The 26,602-nt window shown below is 37.2% G+C and overlaps 1 protein-coding gene across 2 annotated transcripts in view; it reads left to right on the forward strand.

Moving 5' to 3' along the window:
* PKP4 (plakophilin 4) overlaps positions 1 to 26,602 on the forward strand; it is a 151,601-nt gene that overhangs the window by 106,386 nt on the left and 18,613 nt on the right. For both annotated transcript variants that reach the window (XM_083350437.1, XM_083350438.1), the window contains 6 exons: positions 2,856 to 3,047; positions 4,749 to 4,965; positions 5,232 to 5,364; positions 7,879 to 8,092; positions 14,624 to 14,807; positions 26,187 to 26,304. In XM_083350437.1, coding sequence (XP_083206563.1) covers positions 2,856 to 3,047; positions 4,749 to 4,965; positions 5,232 to 5,364; positions 7,879 to 8,092; positions 14,624 to 14,807; positions 26,187 to 26,304 — 1,058 coding nt within the window. The remainder of the gene's footprint in view (positions 1 to 2,855; positions 3,048 to 4,748; positions 4,966 to 5,231; positions 5,365 to 7,878; positions 8,093 to 14,623; positions 14,808 to 26,186; positions 26,305 to 26,602) is intronic.

The raw sequence follows: 26,602 nt of genomic DNA on the forward strand, positions 1-26,602 counted from the left end.
ATGCCCTACCATAACAGTTGTTTCTGGACAATGTTTTATATACTTGAAGTTCCCCTGCCCTCAAAATCCTTGTTCATTCTTTGATTCATTACAGTATGTATTTTCTGATTCCCTGTGTGTAATATATGAAGCCTTTTTATTTTTTTAAATTTAAAACATAAAGAATAAATCTTCAGATAATGAAGAAGACTTTATATGGCCATCCATTTTTATCTTCTAAACTAGCAGATTATAAGTTAACAAAAGAAATGAGAAAGAAGCAAACGGAAAAAAGTGATCATCCAGTTTGTTTTTAAACATAGCCAGCAAATACATATTTGAAAATATAAAAATGCTTACTTTATATTGTAATAAGATTTCGTTTTATGTAGAATTAACACTATTGTCTATACAGTATTGGTTAAGGATGTTTCCTCTCTGGAAGTGGCTGTTGTTTTTTAGATGCTAATTTAACTGAAAAGATGCTGAAAGGGTAGTATGTAATAATTAGTGGTGTTTCACAAACAAATATGTTGGTATCGTAATCAATTACATTTTCTAATGGAGCAATCCTATAGTAGCCTAATTACACAAGTCTTTTGTAAGAACAGAAGAATGACCTTAATAGATAAGACCAAAGCCCATCTTAGTCCAGCATTTTATTTCTTGCAAAGATCAACCAGATGCTACCAGTGTGCTCACAAGCAGATGGAGTCATAATGCTCTCCTGCTGGTAGTTGGAGACATGCTGCTCCAGCATAAAAGTAGTATTAAATGTTCGAACTAATAATAAGTCTCAAAGGGCCTGCCTTCCATGAATTTCTCCTTTGAGAGCTTTCCAAGATAGTAGTCAACAACCCTGATTATCAGAATAGAAATAATTTAAATTATTTCTACAGAGCAAAGCTAGCCCAGTTTACTATAAAGGTAAAGGTTCCCCCACACATGCGTGCTAGTCATTTCCAACTCTAGGGGCCGGTGCTCATCTCCGTTTCAAAGCCGAAGAGCCAGCGCTTGTCCGAGGATGTCTCCGTGGTCATGTGGCCGGCATGACTAGATGCCAAAGGTGCACAGAACGCTGTTACCTTCCCACCGTAGTGGTCTCTATTTTTCTACTTGCATTTTCTACTTGCTTTCGAACTGCTAGGTTGGCAGAAGCTGGGACGAGTAACAGGCGCTCACTCTGTTACGTGGCACTCGGGATTCGACCCGCCAAACTGCCGACCTTCTGAGCCACTGCGTCCCTCCTTCAGTTTACTATACATTGCAGTTATTAACCTCTCTAATAGAAAGCACTTACTAACTGACTTTGGAAAATCTCTGACTAATTCACAGAAGCTACTCAACATCCAATAGACAGTACCTCTGATTGGTTGGTTGGTTACTTGTACCTCAAGAAAATCTGATTTTTAAAAGTAAGCACAATAACCTCTGTGATCATTCTCCCTTTTTCAGTACCTCTGCTTTATCTATTTCATTTTAAATTTATCGGTCTCATTTAGACTTCCAAAAATATCCTTACAGCATTTGCTATTTCATTTAGATAGTAGGAAAAAATCTTGCCTGTCATCTTAATATTGATGACATTTTATTTCAGAACTCTTTAACAACCACTCACAATGGCTTTAGTGACATAAATTATCTTCAGGTATCTTCTAAACCATCTAAGAAGTGTATGTTCTTGGAACTAAATAACATATTTGTAAACCATCGAGTGTAACTTAGCTGAGATGGGAAAGGGTGTGTGTAGATTGTTAAATAGTTAAATTGCAAGACTGTTTTTTCACCTGTTTGAAGGATGGAATTGTGTTGTCAGATGTAAAATAAACACAGCCTCTCATAGGCACTGTAAATTTAAATATTTAACAGTCTCAATTGTACAATTCCACATGGATTTAGGAAAAAATAATAAATGATAACTTACAATTTGTTGGGAATGATTATGTGCCAAGTGTACATCTATATGTTTCCAAATTCTCACTGGCTTTATTCTTATTTCAGTCAATCTATTGAAACACTACATTGGGTGGTATTATAAACAAGCTGGCCAGGCAGCCAGACCAAAACTAGAAGGGTGAGAAAGGTCAGGAGACTTCTGAGGCGTGAAGAAAGCCTTATTTTTCAATAGCAGAAGCACCAGCTCTGTCCTCCAAAATCCAAGGTGTTGTGGCTCTAAATGTTAAATATTGATGGCAAACATTTCAGAAGAAAGGTTGCAGTTGTAAGGACACATTTTTCATGGAACAGTGAGGTGACATAGTCAGAATGTGAAGAAAGCTTCACTGGTTTAAAGGATCAAAAAGCATATGCCTATCAATCAGACAATTGGAAATGAAGTAAATGTGATGCACTTCCTACTTTGGGCAGTTTATTTGTACTGCATCATATATGGCTGCGGAACAACTTTTGATTTATGTTGGAATGAATGGGATTGCTTTCCAAACCAAAGGCAATAATTCCAGTTAATAAACAGAATTGTATTAACTATAATGCCACTACAGTACATCAATTTTCACATATTTTATTTCCCTGTCATCTTGAACAATTAACACAGATCCAGATAACAGTGGAATTGAGGAGTGGATGAAGATTAAGCAAGCACAAAAATCATAAGGGTTGTAAATAAGAGAAAGTACCAGGGGAAAATCTGAACTTTTCACTTCATTCAAAAAGTATAAGTCTGGATTTGAATTTATTTTGCTTAAATTACTTCCTGCTTACTTCAATGTCTCCTCTTTGGGGGCAGTGAATTTTTCTTGTGGTTTTTTTCCCAGTACTACTGACAAAAACCTGGAGGAAGAAAAATAGATTACTTATGGTAATCATCATACCCTGGTAATTGCCATTTATTACTTTTTTTCTGTTTCTTTTCCTAGGCTTAAGGAGTTCATATGCTAGTCAACATAGTCAACTTGGACAGGAGTTACGTTCTAATGTATCTCCTGATTTACATATCACTCCCATTTATGAAGGTAGACCTTATTATAGTCCAGTGTACCACAGTCCAAGCCATGGAACAGTTGATGTACCTCAAGGATCTCAAACAGGATTGTATCGAACTGGCTCAGGTAAGTTTGAAATAGTTATTTCTCTGTTATCCTAGAACCTCTGCACCAGCATTATATTCTTATTTTGTGGTTAGATTCATATTCATATTCAACCTTTCCTTCAGAAACATAGTATGAAATAAGCTAATTTAGAGATAATTATGTATATATAACTGCAGCAGCTGCTTGTTTTTTAACTGTAAAGATGGAGAGCTCATACCCACACACTCACCAGGCCCTATGGGTTTTTTAAACACTCTTTGATTACACTGCTAGAATTGACAGCAAAATGGCTAAATGTCAGCCTGTTTTTCACAGGGTTGCACCTCCTAATCTTTAAAACTCTCCCCCCTCCAAAAAAAACCCAGACAAAAGTTTTGGCCTTGCCTTTTGCAGCCCTTCGTAGCATCAGGAAACAAAATTGTCACCTTCTGAAAATTACTTACAGCCTTATGTCTCTGTTAAGGCACATTGAATTTATATTAGACTTTTTTGTTTTATGGCTTTTTTACTTTACTCTCATTTAATATAGAATTTCAACAATGTTCCTACATTTTGATAAAAAGTATAAAACAGTATAAACATTAAATCCTGTTTAGTGTGAATGTTTAGTGAAAAAAATAGTATTTTGCTTTGAAAAAAAATGCAAAGCAAATTCGGAGCAGATGTTGAGATTTTTCAGGGAGGAAAGTGTAAGAAAGCATTATTGTAGGCCAAATTTATTTTACTTCTAAACAAGTTAATAACCAAATGCATTATTTATTGCAGACCAAATCTGGGTTTTTGTCATGGCTAATTTATATTCCATTAATTTCAGTTGATTAACTTCAAAGAAGGGCTAAATTTGGATCTAGCTCTCTCTGTTTATCACTTTTATGACTAACCCGTTTTTTGAAGATACAGAATAAGAGATTAAAAGGTCAATCAGTACTGAAATTAAACTTCAAAATATTTTTTAAGTATCACTGTACCTTGCATCCTAAAATAAGTTAACTTAAGGAAGTTCATAGAAGGAAATACATTAACTATTCTTCTCCTTTGAATCCCATAAAAATATTCTGAAGATTGTAGATCTATGACAAGCAATATGAGGAAAGGCGTTGTGGAATCTCTCACATAATCCGTCCTCCACTGTGTGAACAATACCATTCATATTTATTTAGCAATAAATCTTAGAATTTTGATTAATGCTTAGTTGCAAATATATTTTATGTGAGCAATAATAGGACAAGTTTATTACCCTTAATTGTCTACTTTTGGACTACCCATAAGCATTTGATTGGCTCAGCAGAAAAAATAATGATGAACCTAGGAGCCGTTAGTCCAGTGTTTCTCAATCTCAGCATCTTTAAAATATGTGGACTTCAGCTCCCGGAATCCCTCCTCACCTCCCAGCATGTTGGCTAGGGGGATTCTGGAAATTTTGAAGCCCACAAGCCTTGATATTGCTGATGTTGAGAAACACTGCATTAGTCTGATGCAGGGAGTTTTCTTATAATGCTATATTCTTTTCTAAGTCAACTTATTTTAGGATCACAACTATCTTCTGCTTAGCTACATTCTTCACAAACCAATATAGAGAGAAACATTCAATATATTTTTAACATTCTTGAAAAGGAATTAAGAGAAAGACAACAACAAAGAATACATGCCGGTATCTGTGTATACTGTATGTTTGTTAACCATACAGAGGCGTATTCTCATAATTATTTGGTATACTAGGTGTTGGAAATCTTCAAAGATCATCTAGTCAGCGTAGCACTCTTACATACCAAAGAAATAATTACGGGCTGAACACAACAGTTACCTACGCAGAACCCTATAGGTCACTTCATTATCGGATGTCTGAATCGAATTATAACAGGATGCAACATGCAGTCCCTGCTGATGATGGAACAACACGATCTCCCTCTATAGACAGCATCCAGAAAGATCCCAGGCACGTATAAATGATATTTTAATCAGTTACATACAATTAGCACAAGAATAATAAAGATAAATCCTTAAGTGATTCCTTGAATTTCATTTTTAGTTTTTTGCCTCTGATTTAATTTAGTTAAGTTTAATTGCAGATATCCAAAAATTCAAACTATCGTTGGATTCAAATACACATTCTCAAAGCCACCTCTCCTAGGGGCTAACTAATAAATCTCATAAAATAACAACACGTTCATTCTTTCCTTTGAATTTTCTTATCTACTGAAGAGAATTTGCATGGCGGGATCCAGAGTTGCCAGAAGTCATTCATATGCTTCAGCACCAGTTCCCATCAGTTCAGGCCAATGCAGCAGCCTATCTACAGCACCTGTGCTTTGGAGATAATAAAGTAAAAACCGAGGTATGGAACGGGTCTTACTATTTCATAACTATTACAACATATGGCTTAATATTGAAATACTCATCAGATTAGACACTGTAAACTCTATGAACTGAGAAACCCTGTAATGGAAATATAGTCATGCTTTTAAGCTTTATTATGGTCACTAGAAAAACATTGTGCAAGTAGCTATTTCCCTCATTAACATCATAATATTTTGCTCATACTCTTAGACGCAAACCCTGGTGATTTTTGTGGAACATTTCTAAATATTTGCATATAAGGCTAATGGGGGAGATTTTTAAAATGTCAATTTTCTCTGTGTGGCTCTTTAAAACAAGTATATGAATATTTATGAAGTTTTTAGTGAAATTTATGCATATATGAAATGGAAGGGAAAATAATACTACAAAGAATAGTGTTTAACTTCGAATTACTTGAAAGTATGCTTTCCAGTATTATTTGCCACCTCTTAAACATTGAAGAAATCCATCACTTCTCTGCTGTGTTCACAGTACAGTATTTATATAAGGAAGTATATATAGAAAGAGAATCTTGTTAAGCCAGTTTCAAAATAAACAAATTAAAAGGTGTGTTTCTAGTTTTGTTTTTCATGCTTTCTCTATTTATAAGGGAATTTAATTTAAACCCCAGTGCGGACTTTTGCAGATTTTCATATCTAGGACAAAAGCATGAATATTTTCTTAGACTTTATCCTTAGTGATTCAAATAGCAAGTATATTTATACAGAGATGAGATTTACTCATTAATTTTGAGCTCACCTGAGACTGAAGCAACACTATGAATAACAGACATGATTTGAACTATTTTATTTCCAATGTTTGCTTTCCAGTAGGAGATAAACAAGCCATCTTGGCAACACAAAATATAGTACATTATTTTTGTTCCTATGTTTTCTTTCTCTTTTTTTAAGTTAAAAATCCCCTTGGCCAATTTCTCTGTAGATCAGTAGTAGATAAGTAGCACAGATTACCATGTCTTCTCATAACATTTTGATCAAAGTTCCTTCAAATTAGTTACATCTGTAACATTGACAAAATGAGAGCTATCTTTGGGTTTTGATAATTAATATATTATTATTATTATTATTATTATTATTATTATTATTATTATTATTATTATTATTATCATCATCATCATCATCATCATCATCATCAACAACAACAATCCCAAATGAATGGAGCACCACTTGAAAACCTTGGCATTAACAAATTCACCATCAGCCAATTGCAAAAGTTGACTTTACTCAGAACAGCTTACAACCTGCAATGATATCTGTAACACCATCAGACATCCACATCTGCCTATCCCAGGTCCTTGGGGAAAAAACTCGATAGGTAGACAGAAATTCCAAATCCAGTCTGAACATCTAGCTGACTGTGTGACAAACCATAATAACAACAGAAGCACTTTGTTAATTGTGAACAATTATTAAATTGTCTGAGTTAAAGGCCATGCAGGATTTCAGAGGCTATGAAAGAAAGAGGATCAAACCATGTATACAAGTATTAACTCTAACTTGCTGGAAAAAAAAGCCCAGTAACCGGAAAGGCTGGCAGAAATCTAGCTGCAAGCAATCTACCTGCATCCCTATTTGCTGCTTTCTTTTCAGCACTCCATTCTTACATCTCTCCATTACAGTAACTCCAAACCAATAGCACTGAGTACATGATTGGTGTCTGCTGCTCTACTGACTGAACTGGAAAAACATTTGAGGGGAGGGGAATCCTAAAGGCAAAACTCAGACAGCCCTTGAAACACCTACAATGAAAACATTTGAAGCAGCTAATTTTGGGAATAAAACACTACATTTTATTCCAATCTTAAAACAAAACTCATGTCCTTTGCTTTGAGCTTTAAGCACTTGAAAAGGTCATATTTATTATCATATATCTATAAACCGCTAGCGGGATATTTCATATAAAAATTATACACTGTACAATGTACACGCTATATATATTATATAGGGATTTGGATTAATGCCTATTTTCTGGATATTTCAAAGAATAAACTTCAAGTTACCTTCATTAATATAAAGATGTTTGAAAAAATAATTTTCCCTAAAAGCTTTCTTTAACCTATTGTCTTTCAGAGGTGTTACTCGACAACTTCCATCATCTGCAATCAGAGCAGCTAAATATTTGTGTGGCCAGGGATTGGGAATATTATTTTTACAATCCTATGAAAGATTGAGAAAAGTGCATCTCTAAACTGTTGAGATACAGCCAAGCATGTTTATAAAAATTACTATTAATGGGTTTTATTAAAATATCTGTAAATCATGTTTTAATTCCAGAACATTTATTTTATCTGAAAATGGGGGGATAGCTAATACACAGATTATACACAGCACTGTATTTCAATAAATTAGACATACTGTATATCCCCTAGAAATGCCAAATATTAAATTGGCAGACAGTAAGCTTGGTATATGCAACCTGTGTGAAAAAAATATATTTTCCCAGAATTTCACTTCACATATTCACCGACTCCTCTATTCAATGTGTTTTATAGGTATGCAGGTTAGGTGGAATTAAGCACTTGGTTGACCTGTTAGACCACAGAGTTCTTGAAGTTCAGAAGAATGCTTGTGGTGCACTGCGGAACCTGGTATTTGGGAAATCTACAGATGAAAATAAGATAGCAATGAAAAATGTTGGTGGAATAGCTGCACTTTTACGGTTGCTAAGAAAATCAATTGATGCAGAAGTAAGAGAACTTGTCACAGGTAATTCTTAATAGATAGCAGATAAATGATTTATAGTCAGGTACAATGAATATATGTGCAAGAAAAAGCATTCCTTTGAAATAGCTATTATTTATTTGAAAAAAATACTTATCACTGTTCTAAGGCATGTCTCTTTGGTTCACTGAGACTTATACCAGAGTTAGACAACCTGGTTTCCTCCAGATGTCTTGTATATCGGCTCCTATCATTTCCTTATCAGTTCTGGTCATCATGTTCTTTAGTAAGATCTGAGGGTATAAGTGCTATTCAAAACAATTTGTGATATATGTGAGTAAGCCTTACCTCCGGTTGGATATGCATAAGACTATTTTGGGATTCTTGGTGCTCTCTGAGCTTGGTGGGTTTCTTGCAGATACTTCATTACCAAATTAAATAACTTCACCAGCGCTCATCCACACTGATGATGTTACCTACTTTGGTAATAAAATGTCTGCAAGGAAACCACCAAGCTCAGAGAGCACCAAGGACCCCACAGTTCAGTCCTGAACTACAAACAGTCTTCTCTATGAGATTGTATTGATAAGTCAGGTAAAAATTTAAAATATTGCCTAAAAGCCTACAATCTCTCTAGAAATAATTTAAACAGTGTAAGATGTTTAGTATACCTGTATGATTTCACTGTGTGTTCAGACTGAGACATGTGCTGTGTATTTTCTGCACAATAAAAATTCTGTTCTATTCTCTTAATCTAAGCTTGTTTAAATATTTTTTTAATCCTTGGGTAGCTGAAATCTGGTGATATTTACAAATGCCAGTAGGAAAGACTGATCCCCTAATTTGGGAAATATATTCTGTGAGAATCCAATGATGCCACATTTATTGACACCAGCTGAATCTAAAATCTGTGTGCAGATTCACTTCCTCAATATCTGCTTCTAACCTACTTAACCTGAAACCTTCAACCTTCCTAGAAAATTGTTCCATCACTGCTTAGTCATTCACTCTTGAGTACTCACATACAGTGAGTTGACAACTATTTCCTGCATTTCTCCATTCCCAAAATAAGACAGAAAGAACGATAATTGCTTATGATAGAGAATAATCTTGCATAGCTATTTTTTGGTAGCTCCAATAATTGGAGAAAGGAGGAGCTTGGAATTCTAGAGACATTCTTTGCCAATCCTGGTATACCTCAATAGTCAGAAAAAAAGATCAGAAAACACTATTGTCCCTCTGAACAACATTGCAACTGCAGGCTATAGTGCTGCAGGAAGTTCTTAACTTAGAAAGTTACAATGGACCTACCCAGAGTTACTTATGACCCAGTTTCAAATTTAAGACAGTCAGTCCCCCCCCCCCATATGCAGTGATGTAATTGTATTTTGGGCATTCGACAATTGGCCCACTTTTACAGCCATTTGCAGTGTCTTGAGGTCACATAACCACAATTTACAACTTAGTTGTTGTTTTTTTGCCAGAAACTAGTTTTGCTTTCATTTCAGGAAAAAACACCCATTGGCTTAAATGGGTTTGCTTAAACACTGTGGTGTTCATTTAACAACCATGGATCACTTAACAACTGCCACAAGAAAGGCTATGAAATGAGGCATGTTCACATGGTGAACTGCTTAATGACCAACAGAACTTATGATCATAATTCTGGGTTCAGTTACAGTAATAAGTCAAGGTCTACCTGTACTTATTTTTCCCCAGGATATTATATAAATATTCTTTCTTTACCAATTCATTCAGGACATTATTGAACTGTTGCTTATACTGACTACTTAGATGACAATTTGCTTTGGAAATTAAATGAATTTAAAATTAAATTGAAAGAGTACATAGGTAGCATGATGTTGTTAAATTAGTCCTACTTGCAATAAGGTAAAGGTAAAGGTTCCCCCGCACATGCGTGCTAGTCGTTTCCAACTCTAGGGGTCGATGCTCATCTCCGTTTCAAAGCCGAAGAGCCAGCGCTTGTCCAAAGATGTCGTAGTGGTCCCTATTTTTCTACTTGCATTTTTACGTGCTTTCAAACTGCTAGGTTGGCAGAAGCTGGGACAAGTAACAGGCGCTCACTCTGTTACGCGGCACTCGGGATTCGACCTGCCAAACTGCCGACCATCTGATCGACAAGCTCAGCGTCCTAACCCACTGAGCCACCGCGTCCCTACTGGCAATTTAGTATATAACAAATGCAATTTTGGTCAGGGCCCATTTTCCATCCATGTCATGGTTTATGAATACTGCCAAAGATTCTGAATATTCCATTACACAGCTAGAAGGTATGCATAATATTTTACATAATATTCAGTGTAGTATTTGTAACATTAGCTCTAACGTTGCCATGATTTTCTCAGACTCTAGTATTCATGTGTTTCTTGAATGATGACACTTAGTTGGCATGTAGGAATGATCTTGCTGGATGAGAGAAAAAGATGTTGCCTAGAGCAGAGTTCCCCAACCTTTCCGGCTTTGCGGACTGGCTGGGGGGGGGTAGAGAGAATGGTTTTACGCGAGTGGCAGGCAAACATGCGGACAACTCTATTTGCACAAGTGGGCGTACGCACCCACCATTCACGCAAATGGAGCACCCGTGCTTTCCCACTGCTCGGCAAGTGGGGATCCGCGTGCGTACGCATGAATTCACCCTCCACTTCCATGGCCTGGTTCCAAAGGGCTCAAGGCCCAGTAGTGGGCTATGGCCCATGAATTAGGGACCCCTGGATTAGAGACTAGTCAGCCAAGAGTGGGGAAACTCCCTAGTGGCTTAAGAGACAGAGAAAGAAACTTAGGAGCAGGTTACTAAAAGTTGATGGCAGAAGAATCTTGCTTTCAGGCTTTCAAGATTCGGTCAATGTAGCCTTACAGTAAAGTAGATTTAGCTTATCATGTTTCCTCCCTGGTTTACCTGGGAGGATTGGCAAGTAATCTTATAGAATAAATAAATAAAATAAATAATGTTACCTAATGAAGTTATCTAGTCAGGTAACAAAACATCTGCAAACAACTAAGCTCAGAGAACACTAAGCACTCCATAGTTCAGTCCTGAGCTATGTATATTCTCTTTTGATGGAGCCACATATGGATGTCGTACGCTTCAATAAGCACGCAAATGACAGAAATTTGCATGTAGGCAAACCTCCACCAAGGAACAACTATTCTTTCTGCACGAATGCCTACAACAGTTTGCCCTGCACACCAGCATCAGATGCAAACCTCCAATAAATTGCACCGCTGAATGGAAAACAGTTCAGCACAGCAGCCGGAAAATGACGCAGCTAATAATCATAGATGCAGACCTCAGAGTATTCTGATTTAAGTTTAATGTTAGGCTTATGTTAAAAATAAAACAGTGGTATTGGGTAGGGGGAATTGTATGCACTTGGCATTTTACTTACATCAAGTGTTTGACTCTGCACATGCAAATTAACAGAAGAGCATAATTTCAAAGTAAAACAGGATTTCCTGGTGTGTTACACCTGCAAGTGCAACTAAGAATACATAACATTGCTGTAATTATGAGCGCATGACTATCTAAATGTGATCTTTACACATGGCTCTTTTGATTTAAATTTGGTTTCAGCTTGATACATTTTGAGATGACATTGAAACTGATCTTAAGACATTTTCCCATTTTTTATTAGAATTGTCATTGAAATTTCATTTTCCTCCTTTCTTTCTCAAGTATCTGCAAGAGGTAAAGTTTGTAATAACTTAAGAACAGAATTATCATCCTACTGTTCAAACAATAAGGGAATATAAATCATACAATCTAAAGCTGAATCAAAACTGTAGCAAGAAACGATACAGAATATTTTAGAGCCAACTATCATTAAAAAATTTCATCATTTTAGAAATGATTCAGGCAGTATGTGTCTTTTCCTATATCTTCTTTTTAGAATATGCAGTGCAAAGTGTTTAGTTGAATATGAATGCAAGAAAAGAATATGAATGCACCTGGACCAACATTTATTGTAGGGCCATTACTCATCAGTCGTATTTAGCATTGAGTACGAAAAATAGCACTTTCCATTTCCTCTGAGATATTAATGTAAGCATGTCAGTAGTTAGTTGCAACTAAACCATGCCAAATTTAATTAAGTGTATTTTTCTTTGCAGCCCACCCTGTTGCTGAATAATTGCCCCAAATCTTTGTAAATAAAGACTTTCTCCTCCAAATGTCTGTTACAGGTAGTCCTTGCTTAACTACCACAATTGGGTCCAGCAATTCTGTCATGAGCAACATTAAGTAAGACATCACATGACCACAACAGACTTACTTCCTCCATGGTTGTTAAGCAGATCATCCATGATCATTAAACAAGACACGACTATGGCTTGCGATTTTATTGCTGGCTTCTCTGTTGACTCTGCTTGTTGGAAGCTGTCCTTAAGAAAGGACTACATCTATTATGCAAATGTCATTTTACTGGGACTGTAAATCTTTTGCCTTTTCCATATCTATAATATGTACAAGGGAAGGAAGAGAGAAGGGAAACAGACCATGTTCACCCAATATGTTGCCTAACATTATGTTTGAATTGGTAAAAGAATGGGAATCATATTTTATAAAAATTAACTCTTCACTTTCTTTACAGATGGTTCCTACTGGTTAATTGGATATTATGAAATGAAATTATAATGAAGGAGATAAATTATAACAAAATCAATTCTCAAAATTCTTCCAATTTTTCATATTCTGGAAAGACTAGTACCCATTTCAAATTCTGGAGAGGTTATTTTAAATAGCACTGTCAAGCCAACATTTAGGGATTTTTTTTTTTACTTCAGATTTTATTTGTGGCATTCCTATTTATACCAAGAAGAAAAAATGGTTGAATAATTATACCCATAAAATTAATAAATATTATAAAAACAATTCAATAGAGTGATGAATTATAACAAAGGAAGCATTTGGATGGGTGCATTAGTGATTCATATACAGAAAAATCTCCCCAAAGTTTGGTCACAGATAAAACAGAAAGGATTCTGGGAAGGAAAGCTGAAAAGCTAATTTGATGGAAAGCATCCTATTTTTGCTGCCCTAATTCTGACTTGGGATCTGTTGACAGTGGAGAAAGAACCCTAAAATGGGAAATGTTGGAATTACACATCCTTTCTTCGGTATCCAGAAACTAACAGAATATTTGTTAAGAAGAGGCTGCTCAGAAGTTCCAGATACTGGAAATATTTTTTCTTTATAGAACTATATAAGGGAAAAAGTACATGGTTAAAAATGTTTGCACCAAAAATATTTTGCAATTTGGTGAGACATATTATTGTTATTTCGGATTCTCTTCTTGTAAGTATTTGTCAAGCATTAAGTTTGAACAGTGAAGTAAATATTAGCTCAGGAAGATTGTAAAAGAAAAGGCTATGCTGAGACCCCTTCAACTCACTCTCTTACAAACTATAGTGACTCAATTGGTGGGGTACATTAGGTCAGTCTTATGATCGTAGCCATTAATGGGCTTTTATCTTCCATGAATTTGCTTCTTTTAAAGCCATTCAAGCAAGCAGTCATCAGGAGATGTCAGCATGATTACCTAGTTTAACTGTGCCACTGTTTTTAAAAAAGTATTTCTTGTCTGTTCTGAATCCCACACAGTTTGCTTCCTTGGATGACCCCACTGTTCAGAATTTTGAAAGACGAAGAAAGACTCATTTATTTTCTCCACACCAAGCTTCACTGAATACACTTATAATGATCACCCTTATATGACTTTTTTCTAGAGGAAAAAAATCCTTAAATGTTGGTTTCAGGCTATGATTTAGAGTATTATTTATAGAGCTGCAGAAAGAAGGATAGGCTTTATTTGCAAATTGATATTGCAATACTTCTTTTTCTTTTTGTCAATCTTTATGAAGATAAGGAATGTAATTCCATTATATTCATTATTTATAAAAAAATAGCTTTTGTAATTTCATCCAGAATAAATCCATTATAGTGATTGTTTACATTCTGATTCTTTGGGGAAAAAATAACTAAACCACTATTACACTGAATCAATTTTTAACAATACCTTGAGTCAAAAATTTTACATATTTCCTAAATCACTCCTGCTCTGTATTTCCATTATAAATGGCGGGTCCCTGTTCCTTTCATTCCTTAGAATATACAGAAATATATTAGAAAACCTTTATAAAGCAGTGCACAATGCTATATTTGTTTATTGAATTAAGTGGAGCTTACTCCAGAGAAAATGGATGTGAGATTGGTGTTTAGGTTGCATCAATCCACCGTTTGCACTACAGTCGCGTGCCATTCTAAGTTCTTTCCGATTTATAAAATCGTCAGTAGCTATGACACTTCATGTTTTATAGACCTAGTAAGAGCTCTTTCTTTGTAATAAATTCAGTGGCAGACCAAAAAACACATAGAAAAAAGGATATTTTTTATGCTGTTCGATGTTGGCAAGGGTTGCATTCCTATTAGAATTGCCACGATTATTTTAAAATATATCGGGCTTACTGCTATCAGTTCGCTCCTCTTTTGAAATGATAGCTGAAACTGATATGCCGCTTGACCTTTTCTGTTACAACCTGTGATATATCCTTATTCCAAAGGTGTCCTCTGGAACCTGTCTTCGTGTGATGCAGTAAAAATGACAATCATCCGAGATGCTCTAGCAACATTGACAAACAGTGTGATAGTTCCTCATTCTGGATGGAATAATTCTTCCTTTGATGATGATCATAAAATTAAATTCCAGACTTCTTTAGTTCTGCGCAACACAACAGGTTGTCTAAGGTAAAATCATAGTTTCATAATAATCACCTTCACTAATAAATGCTTGTGCATCCTTTTAAACCATTCGTTTTTGTCATTCAAGGTAATTTTCTTTTCAGTAATGAGTGCTGCAAATGTAGCCCCAAAGGTAGACTGTTGTATGAATAAAATAATTCTGTGTATTTGATTAAATGCTCATTCAAGAGTTAGCCTTCACCTAGTTGATTTGGTCCAGATCAAAGTAGTAATTTATTTTGTAGCATATTACCAATGTTTGTATGGTTTTTATTAATGCAAGCATTGCAAAATTAAGACAAAGTACTTCCATCAAAATCAGTATAAGAATAGCTAGTATGTATGTACTTCTCATATTTTACCAAAAATGTTTCAGTAGGCCTCTGAGTGCCAAATATCCCCATTTTGCATGGAAGTCTATTGTTCAAGTTACACAATTTCAGCTCAGGGAAGACTTTTCGATCTTGGCCGCATTCTGTAAATCCAGATTCTAAAATAAATCTATAGACTTTCACCCCAAAATCTAAAAACGCACTCAATTTATTCTATAACTTTTCTTAGTAATCGAGCACATTAACATCAGAACTCCTTCCCTGGTTACTGGTCTTTATCAGTTTCCTTTGGGTACTTACTACTTCCAGTGGACTACCTTTACATTTTCAAAGTGGGCTTTTCTTACCTTACAACAGTACAGTAATTTCTCAAGGAAACCTTATTGCTTAAGTTCTCAGCCCTACCGATCTTCATATTGGCTTGCAGGGGCTTTGAAATGTCAAGTTCAAAAGTAGGTGGTACTTTTGACATGGGAGCCAGATGAGGGGGAGGCTCAGCTAATCTCAATGTACACATGTTGTACTTTGACAATAAAGGTTTATTATTATTATATATTTGCCTGTTACAGAATTAGTTCTACCCCTTCAGCATTAGCAGCTCTGGTTCAAACAATCTTGGCTTCAGTGGAGATTTCAGTTCAGTTGTCATCCAAACCAGGTGCTGCTTCAATACCACTTAGAATCTTTTCTGGAAGCTCATTGACTGATATATTTCTTAAGGTGATTACTGGATTTAAAAGCTTTTGTTTTGAACTGGCTGCTCATTCTTTCTCCAGACTTGTTGATAATTGACCAAGAGATCTCTCTCCATCTGAGGAAGCCCACCCTTAAACTCCTGGTCATTGACCCAATAAATGATATTTCATTTCACCCGTAAGCTTATCCAAATGGTTACTGAATATTGTATTGGATGTCATCCAGGCTCCACCAGTTATGAGTTAGTAGATATGTGTACCAGATTCCCATTCCTTTATTTCCAGTTGCTCTTAGATGGGCAAGAATGCATAGCAGAAGCCGCTTATTGTGCTCCATGCTTCTAGGTAAGTAGGGAACCTATTAAAGATGAAGCCTCGTTATTTATCTTAACCTCCATAACTGTTGAGTATGGCCCAGCACCAAAATTGGAACCTGTTGACAGACAGGGAAGGCAGGAAATTCAGCTTCAAAGAATGTAATTCTTACAGTATTCAGTCATTGCTTTGTCCTAGCATAACCGCTAATCCCCAAGCTCCTACAGGCTATTTTCAACAATTTATGTAGGGAAAGACAAGCGATTGTTCAGGGGGGAAAGAACAAACAAGGAGTTACTATCTTCTTTATCATCATGCCAAGCAACAAATCATAGCAGCTTAAGATGTAGTCGTGCTTTAGCAAGTGCTGCCTGCTTCGTGTGGTGACAGGGATGAAAGAAATAACATCTCAGTCCCTCCACTCTTGTGTCATATCATTTTCTTTCATCATTTGTCATCTAAAATTCAGTGAGCTCCAGTAACAGCACCTCTGACTCATCTCCACAGAAAGGCCATTCATAGCTCTTTTTTCTTGGAAAATGCTCTTTTTCCCAAAGTTGTGGCTGTTCTATATGCCTCTTTTTTCGGGTCTTTGAATTAGTTATACAGGTCTTCTGAGCCAGACTGCAGGAACTTTTCACAGAAAAATATTCTATGCACATCTAAAGAGCAAATAAAATTCTTAACCATTTTTCTAAGTAGCAAAGTTAATTGCAGATTCCAAAATCTTTTGGGTGACAGTTCTCAATTATGCTCTGTTTCTGGATCAGACAGTGCCTTACAGTGCCAAGTGACATGGCAGGCAGCAACAGTACATGGCAAGAAATACGCCATATGGGTCATTTATTAGTGACTGTGTATCTGGGTAAGAATTTGCCGATCCCCAAGAACAAAATGGAAACATTTAAGGGGAAAAAATGGTGGTTTTTTTTCTCTTTTGTAAATCTTATACTTTCTGCACTCAGTCATACAACTGACCACTTTATTTATTTGTTGATGGTGTATATACGCTGTTTCTTATCATGCAAAATCCCACAACTTGATTTCCTAACATCACAATTGGCTGAATACAGTTTCACAACCAGTGTACTTCTGTAGCTGCCATTGGGAAAACTGCTTTGACCATTAGTGTGATTTTTGCCAGTCTACAGCAGACTGGCTCGGTTTCAATTTATCCTATTTAGGTTTTACGTGGTGCCCTGCACTGAACTTTCCAGCCACGAGGTCATGTTCTCCAGCATAATTTGCAACAGAATGAATTATGTCTAATATTGCCCCAGTCTCTCTCTCTCTCATCCCACCTCAAAAGGTGGTTGTGAGAAAAATAGGAAAAGGAAGATGTATTAGATATGCTCACCACCTTGAGTTATTTGTAAAAATAACAAAGGAATACAGATAATTAAAAAGTTATGCAAATATGCTACATCCATAACTGTTTGGGGAATTCATTAGCTATTACTGGCTAATGGTTCTTTTACTGCTGGATGGCTTCATTTTTTTATGCAGTCCATCAGTGTAATGCCAGGGATCTTACAGAGACAATGCATTTGGAAGGTATCCTATTTTTAGATTTCTAATTATAGAAGTGTCTGTGATTCAGCCCCATAGAATAACACTGGTAGTACCGCTGACTGAAAAATTGGTGTATACGGTCATGTTAGACAGTAAAAGGCAGTAACAGTAGACAATAAATAAGTTAACCAAAAGCTGTGGTGGCAGCACTAATTTAGTTTTTACTACTTCAGCTACACTGAGCTGTTGAGAGAACTCTCTTTTCTGTACTATGGAGCTGCAATATTTGAATTCTTTTAATTGTAGCTCATTAGCTATATGACTCTTGATGAGCCATCACCACTCAATATTTTCATATTTTCCATACTGATTACCAATCCAAATGACCATGTTCCCATGGCAAAAAATTGCAGCGTCATCTGCATACCCATCTCATCTTTATTTATTGATTAGCCCTTGGGCCATATCAAATTGCCAAGTTCCAAAAACAAAATATCACTAAAACTTGACAAAAGCAATTCAAATGAAACTGGATAAAATACAATTTAAAATGAAACTGAAGCAAAATACAATCGAAATAAAATCAGTATAGAATACAATGATTTAACATACAGGTTAAATATGCTTAAAATTATATTACAATATCACCCCTGCGTCTACCCCAAACAGTCTTAAAACTACTTTTAAAATCACATTTTTAAATCAAGTGATCTTTCCCACAATCTACCACACTCTGCTGCATCAACTTTGTTCTTATTTCCATCAACTTTACAGCATCCATTTGGCAATCCATTTCACCAACTGCAAATTAGAGCCTAACAAACAATGATGCAAGAAGCGCTTTTTAGACACGGGTACTAGTATAAAAGATTCTGCCCAAATGATGTTCCCTCAAATCTGAATACGGGGGCAATCAAAAATTACATGGGACATTGTTTCAACTTCCCCCGTCCCACATAAACAGACTCTTTCACTTACAGGAATCCCCCTATATCTGCCCCAAAGCATGTTTGATTGAAGTTGGTCCAATCTCAGTTTAGTAAAAAAAATCTTCTTATGATGGGAGATAAAGGCAAGGTTAAATATTTTTCTATTTTAAAAATTTGTTTATTAGCCGATAACCAGAGGCAAACTTTTTCTACTGTCACCTGTGCGATGTCCGATTGTGCACTTATGTCCTTAAATCTCTGTGTGATCCAAGATCGAATCTGCCTATGATCATACAGCTGCCAGTTTAATGGAATACCAAAGCTAGATACCCGCTTCAAAACTCTTGATAACCAATTATTTTTGTTACTTGAAACAATCTGATCCATTAGCACTAGCTTAGGTAACCTCCCTTCCTCCATCTCAGATATTCTTAGCCAATAATAAACGGTCTTCAGCATGGCCCTAGTGCTGATTGCATGGACTCCCATTTCTGCCCTAACTATGCATGCTGGGGTTCCAGGGGACACTGCCAAAATTCTCCTCAGAAACCTATTTTGAGGAATTTCCTGCCCAGGCAGCTTAACTGATCCCCATATTTCTGCCTCATAGGTAAGTATTGGTTCAATTTTCGCTTGATAGACCTTTAACACACGGGTTAATGAAGATGGAGTTTTCTCTAAAATAAGTTTGTTTAATTGGGCCATCCGAGCCACGGCCTTCTGAGCTCTGGCTTTTACATGCTTATTCCATTTACCGTTTGTCTGGAATACTAGCCCTAAATAGGTAAATGACTGAACTTGTTTTATTCTTCTGCCATTTAAAACCCATCTCCTCATCTTTTGTTGCCTGCTAAACCTTTCATTTCTCTACATTAATTGTCAAACGATTTTTTTATACAATATGCTGCCAACCTTCCTAGTGACCTTCGTAGCCCCACCTGTGAGGCCGACAGCAAAATTATATCATCGGCATATAACAAGCAATTTACCTGTCTTGTTCCCATACTAGGCCCATGAAGTAATAAGTCTTCCAGACATTTTGAAAAATCGTTTAAATATAAATTGAAAAGTGTTGGGGCTAAAATGCAACCTTGTCTTACGCCCTTCTTAATTGGAATTGCATTTGTTACCGATCCTGTTTTGTTCACTCAAACTCTTACCTGGGTTTCCGTGTATAACAATCTAATTAAATATAGCAGTTTCTTTTCTGTTCCCATGGCCTCTAATTTATCCCATAGAATTGATATATCAATTGTATCAAAGGCTGCCTTCAGGTCTATAAATGCCACGTACAATGGTTTTTTCCAAAACTTAAACTTTGTTATTAGATGGTCCAACACAAAACAGTTGTCCATTGTAGATCTTCCGCTCCTGAAGCCAGACTGTTCTTCAGCTAGAATGTTGTTTCTCTTTATCCAGTCTTCTAATTTATGAAGCAAATACTTAGCATAAATTTTTGCTGAAATATCAATTAGACTAATTAACCGGAAATTATCCAGATTGTCTCTAGAGCCTTTTTTATGTAATGGAACAATTATTGATGTACGCCAACTGGCAGGAATTTGCCCTGTTCTATTAATAAAAGTAAAGAGACCCTCCAGGACAGGCGCCCACCAGGCTATGTTTTCTTTAAATTGTGATGCCGGGAGCGCATCCTGTCCTGGAGCTTTGTTTGTCTTCAGGGAAGAAATTAACTTCCTCACCTCTGTGATTGACACTTCTGCCCACTGGGGTAAGGCTTCATATCCCTGTATCAAGCTCAGAGAGGATATCACTTCATCAGAGCTTTCCGCAACTGCTGGAATGGCCAGATGCCTCTTCCAACTTTCTGCAGTAATATTTGGGTCACTTATTGGTTTTCTATCTTTAATAATTTTTGAGATCCCCAACCAGAAGAGTGTAAGTGAGGCCAGCATTGCTGCCTGTTCTAAGCCAGCCTATAAGTCGTCAATATAAGAAGCCTTTTTCCTCTTCAGTAGCTGCTTATATTTCTGCCTCATGATAATATACTTCTTCTGTAATTCCATATTCGGGCTCATTAAGTATCTCCTAAGTGATTTCCTAAGCTGTTTTTTCCCTTCCTTGCAGTCATTATCAAACCATGTTGAGTAACTGGAATCAAACTGACCCATTGACTTAGTAGTCATGAAAAAATGCTTCAATTTCTGACATATTTCCACAAAATATACTATAAGCTCTTGTTCACCCGTACTATTTGAACATATATGCACTAGGGCTTCCATACGTGATGAATTCATAAATTCTGTCACTGCTTTCCCATCAACCCTCTTCCATGTTAGCCTTCTCTCCTGGGCTATATCCAGGTTGAAGCCTATTTGTTGAATTATTTGGTTCCTTTTCCTTAAATCAGAGGGGAGTGCCAGGGACATCTCAATCGGAAGATGATCACTTTCTGGTCTTGGTGACATCCAGACCAAAGTAGCCCCTGCCACTCAACTGTGAGAAACACAGAAGTAATCAGTAGAGCTACATGCCTTGGGACCAAAAAAGGTTATGGGGTACCTTCTAACCTCTGTGTACTGGCCTACTATTTGAAGGTTACAGTTGTATACCATTGTTAGAAATTTTCCCACATCTTTATTCTTTTTCCTATCTTGGGAGTCCCATAATTGTTGGTTATGTAAATAACCATCTGGGATTGTACCATTTTCAACAAAAGGCTCCAACAAAGGACCCACATGGGCATTAAAGTCTCCTGCCAAAATTAAAGATGTTTTTATAAATTTTTTACGTATATCTAATATCTTCTAGTGCCTCCCACAGATCGCCCATTGCTGGATTGACATACACATTTATAAATACCATTGATTTCCCTCCATATGCCAAATGGATTGCTTGAAAAAATAAAGGGCCGGCACATGAGCATATCTCGTTTCCCTTCCAACCTAATTCAGCTTTTACCAAAATGCACAACCCTCCTGAAGCTCTTCCCTTTATAGTTACCCTCTTCGCTGGCAGCTGCCAAATATTAAACCCAGGGAGCTCAATTGGGGCCTCATCACCACTAACCCAGGTCTCCTGCAAGGCAATTACATGATACCTGTTTAAAAATTTAATACAATCATCTGTGCACCAACTCCCTCTCCATCCTGCCACATTCCATGAGAGGAAGTGGACTCTTAAAGAAAGTGATTGCTCGCTATTTCCTAGTCAAGCTTCTTGAATATTCTCTTCCACCCGTCCTCTCCCGTTTACGCTCACACACCCATTTAATTGCCTGAGCTCCATAGAAGACTGTTTAGCATCATTTCTTTGCCTGTTGCTTTTAGGCTTGCAGATCCATAAGTTCTATTAATCTCTGCCTCCTCAATAAATGATTTTACTTGAGGCTCCCCGCTTACGTCGTTTCTTGGTATCATTTTTGCCACTGAGGAGGACTGGGAGATTCCTTCCTGGGTACCTTCCATCTCCGGTGTTCGTCCCACAGCACTTTTCACTGTCAGGTCAGCTGTCTCTGGCACTTTATGCTGTATAGACGCAGGTATCCGTCTTCCCGAACTTATAGGCTGCTGACTCTCCAGAATTGCGTCATGACTTAATGGGGACAGAACTATCGGCACCAAAGGGGTGGCAGAGGAAATGGTCTGCTTCAGCAGCTTCCTCGTCTCTTTAAGTTTTTTAAGTACTTCTTGCTGCTCCGTTAATGAAAGTATAGAAGTTTCTAAGCAGGCAGAATCAAATATCTCATCTTGCATTAAGCCAATTGAAGGAGATTTCACAATAGCTGGAACCAAAGCCTCAGCCAACGTTTCCTTTGTGATGCTAGATCTCCTCCCTGTTTCAGTTAACTTACTTTCCCCATTTCGTTTACTTTTCAAGTCAGCTGTCCCATGCACTGCACCCCCCTCCCTAGGGGCTCTCTGGATCAACGGGCTGACTTCGCTACTAGAAAAGACTTGGGTTGGTAAAATTTGGTAAAAAGCCAAGAATCCTCTCATTCGTGTGAGCAGACTTGGAAAGAGCTGTTGTTTGAACTTAAGAAGAATTCTGGAATAATTATCACATTGTGGAAGATATTCATATGCTACCAGATCTATTGCCCCCTTGTCACTCCGAGTAAGCTGTGACAAAGAGGTCACTATCCGTCTTTTTGAAGTCCATCTACCCTCATTTGTCTCAGAATTATATATGTTCAATACAATCTGCTCCTTCAGCAATCGCCTGCTTCCCCCCACACACCTGTGACATGGGATTTCAGGCCCATCCAGCTCACCATCTTTTTTTCCGCCATTACAGCCAATATGCTGTCTACTTACTCCTTCCCTCATTCGCACCATTGATATCTGACCAGGTTGCTCTGTCTGGCAACCAGTCGAAATCTCCTGCAGCTGTTCCGTCTGTACCGCAGCAACAAGATTGATCACAGAGTTCAACTTCAAACGCACCTCTGCAAACTGGTCAAAAATGGCCCGGACTCTCTGAGAAGTGAGCATGCTGTGCCGGCTGATGAAATCCTTTATGCTGTCACTTAGCTGGTTTTCAAGCCCTAAAGCTGATCCACTATGATTGTCAAACTCCAACTCTAGTCCCTTATCCTGGCTTGGAGCTGACTCACTTAAAACTGCTGAGTCATTTATCATCCAATTATGCGGAGGGATTAGCAAACCTCTCAGCTGGCTTCTCAACTGACTCTCCTCGGCCTGCGCCCGCATATCCCACTCCAGGGAAGAATCTCCAAACAATGCCAAAGCCTCGCAGCTATCCGGCAGGAGAAAGGGGGAGGATGCACGACCCACTGCAGATGGTATAGGCTGACAGAAACCGTCAATTTTCTGTTGTTTTTGTGTATTGGTTCTATCTTCCTTACTGTTTGGTGAACAGTGTGCCGTCTTTCTTTTCTTCCCCTTGGGAGAGGCCATTAGTGTCCTCCATTTTCTATTCTGAATGCAGTGCTTCTTTCCAGTATCTCTTTGCCTAGCTCCCGTCCCCCAGTCAGTTCAGTCCCAGAAAATCTCTTATTACTGCAATCTGGTAGCCTTGTTAACCTCCTGGAAGGGAGGCATAAGTAGTTGGCTATAAACCGAAGGTCATGCCAGGGTGCTTGAGGGTTTGCTGTTGATCATTTGGCCATCTGCATACATTAAGTCAATAATGAGCTGTCCCTGACCATTTTCAAGTCCATGCTTAATGGTGGAGATTTTTTTTCATGAAGGCATCTATTGCAGTATTGAACAGCAGTGTCAGAATCCATTTATATCACATTTCATAAATGTATGGGTAGAATATTGTGCTTATTCTGGGGATTCTGCCATCTCTCCGAGGGGGGGGGAGAGGATGGTTACTCAGATTGTAATAGGCTGTCTTCAAAGACCAGGGAAGCTTTTGATCTGGGGGGGGACAGGGGGAGAGAGAGATCTGGATTGCATCTCCATTTGCAGCTGAAAAGGAAGAAGCAATAACAATAAACACAAGGAGAGTTCTCTTTCCCACGAAAGGGCCTGACACCTAAGTAAATGCTGTGAGCCTGACCAAATGGATGAGGGGAGGGGGCTGAAATGGGAATGCTTTATATAGGATTGAAATGTAACTCTGTTAGATCCTGTCTTGTATTGCCACAATCGATCTCATCCTAGTAAACTTTTCCTTTTGGACAAACTTGCATCCAAGAGTTCTTATTTCCTAAGATGTGGATTGAGGTGGGTCCTGACAAGCAGTTACATTCTTGGCGTATCCAGTGCACTCTGGGAAACCCTCTTATAATTCACTTTGGAGGCAAATGCAACTGATTAAGGTATTATATCTGTGCTGTAGGAGCCATGGGATCTTGCTTGGCATTTCCTCAGTGGCCAGCGCTAGCTGAACTTCATTCATTCTTCCATGACATGATGTAGCATAAATATTTGGTGACAGCAGTTTGGAGAGAAACCAGCAAGCCTCTTGTTCTGTTTGTTTTTGTATTTGGAGTAGTATTGTCCATGTGAACATTTTATCAGCTATAGAAAGTAAAACTGATCCCATGATAACATCTACACTTTTGGCTGTCCCCCCTTTATTTTTACATATGGAGATTCTGATGGCTTGCTTTGATGTCCAGATCAGAAAGTGGAGAAATAGTGGTGTGCATAATTAATGAGCACAGGTCTTAGCAAAGTTTACCTCCTGACTTCAGTGTGCCTTGCTTTAGTTATTTTATAGCAGACATGTCAAACTCGCAACGTCACGTGACGTGTGACGTATCGGAGCTTTTCCCCCATTGCCGGCAATGGGGTGGGCGCGGTTTCGTTGCGACGCGTCTGGCCAGCGGGCTGGCAGTTTGACACCCCTGTTTTATAGCCTCTTCAGTCTCTCTGATTCTTGATCTTGCCTCTGGTATTGGTTCTGGAAGAGAATCTAAACTCTTTCTTCAAGTGGTACATCATTTCGTAGTGGTTATAGATGTGGTAGAAACATTATTCCATCAGTTCAACTTTTCAGTAAAGGTACCATGGGGTTTGCAAATGTTATCATTGATGTTATGCATGTGACCTCCAAGATGGTGCAATATAGTATATAATATACAGTATTCTTGTTGCCAAGCTACTTTTTGTGACTCTGCAGCAATATTATCCCGGTACTGTCAACCCAGCCATATAGATAGTAACATCTATATGCCGGTCCCAAGCCCGGATAAATGGGGAGGGTTAATTCCCTATTGAGGAAATTTTAAAAAAAATCATCCACCTATCTACATAAATAATGGGAAAGAGATTTTTTTACTGAAAATCCAGAAGCAAACTACATTAGTCGTAAAATAAATTAAAAATCACACAAAAAACAACAATTGAATAAATTAAATTAAATTAAAATAGAACCATGACTAGAGAGAACACCAAAAAAGATGGGTTTTAAAAAGCTACTTGAAACACAATATTTTGGGGCTCAGAAGGGAGGTGCTGAAGATCTCATTCACAGATTTGTCAAATTTGCACGTGTAGCTTGATCAGTGTGGACCGATATGTTTAAAGAAAGCCGTAGCTTGTTAAATATTGTAGAGGTTTCTGCATTTTCTCTCCAAATACGAATGGTGTTTGGAAAAAATAGAATAGGTTGTATTCAGAGATGCTAATCCACTATTGCTATTATATTCTCCAGTGAAATGGCCTTTTCTCCTTTTGTTCATATTCTCCAAATGAACTCGAGTGTTGGAGGTAAACACCAGAGCAAATCAGAGAAATGGAAGAGGAGGCAGAAATATGTTTGTACAATATTAGTTGTTGCTCATTGTGAAAATAATGTAGATTTTCTGTTAAATTATTGTTTTGGTTACCTGTTCACTTAGCAAACAATAATGACAATGTCCTTGTAAAACGACAACAACAGATAATGTGTTTAATTATCTTAGATTCTTGAAAAGGATCCAATAGAGAAAAGTAACAAAACTAGTCAGAACTGTCTGATAAACTATGAGTACATAATAATATCATCATCATCATACATGAAACTGAACACTTCCAGATTTTTTATACTTCCCTACAAGTCAATGGTATCGTTTTGGATAAATGTTCATTTATAATCAATTTATTGCATAGGTATAGCTGATGTAATAAAATATCGGTGGATATATCACAGGTTCTGTATTTTTTGCTTTATTTTGTGCCTTAGGAATTTAAGTTCTGCAGGAGAAGAGGCAAGGAAACAAATGAGATCTTGTGAAGGATTGGTTGATTCTTTGTTATATGTGATCCATACATGTGTGAACACTTCTGATTATGATAGCAAGGTATGCAAATGTTTTAATTATCAATTTTCTTTTCAAATAAGAGTTATATAGAATTGACAGATGTCTATATTATTTTAAGTCAGAATTTGTCTTTTTGTTACTGAATAATTTGTATGTGGAACGTCATCATTAGTAAGTTTTTCGTGTGGACAGACAACTTAAACAGACATGGGGTTTGTTGTTGCTGTTGCTTACTTTTCAGCCCTTTCTAGTTCCTATTTACCCCTTATTCCAATTTAGCATTTTTAAGAGAAAAACTATACTTGTTGTTTAGGGAAGATTCACTGTAATAAAGTTT

The sequence above is a fragment of the Vipera ursinii genome (assembly GCF_947247035.1).
Source record: "Vipera ursinii genome assembly, chromosome: 1".
NCBI lineage: Eukaryota > Metazoa > Chordata > Lepidosauria > Squamata > Viperidae > Vipera > Vipera ursinii.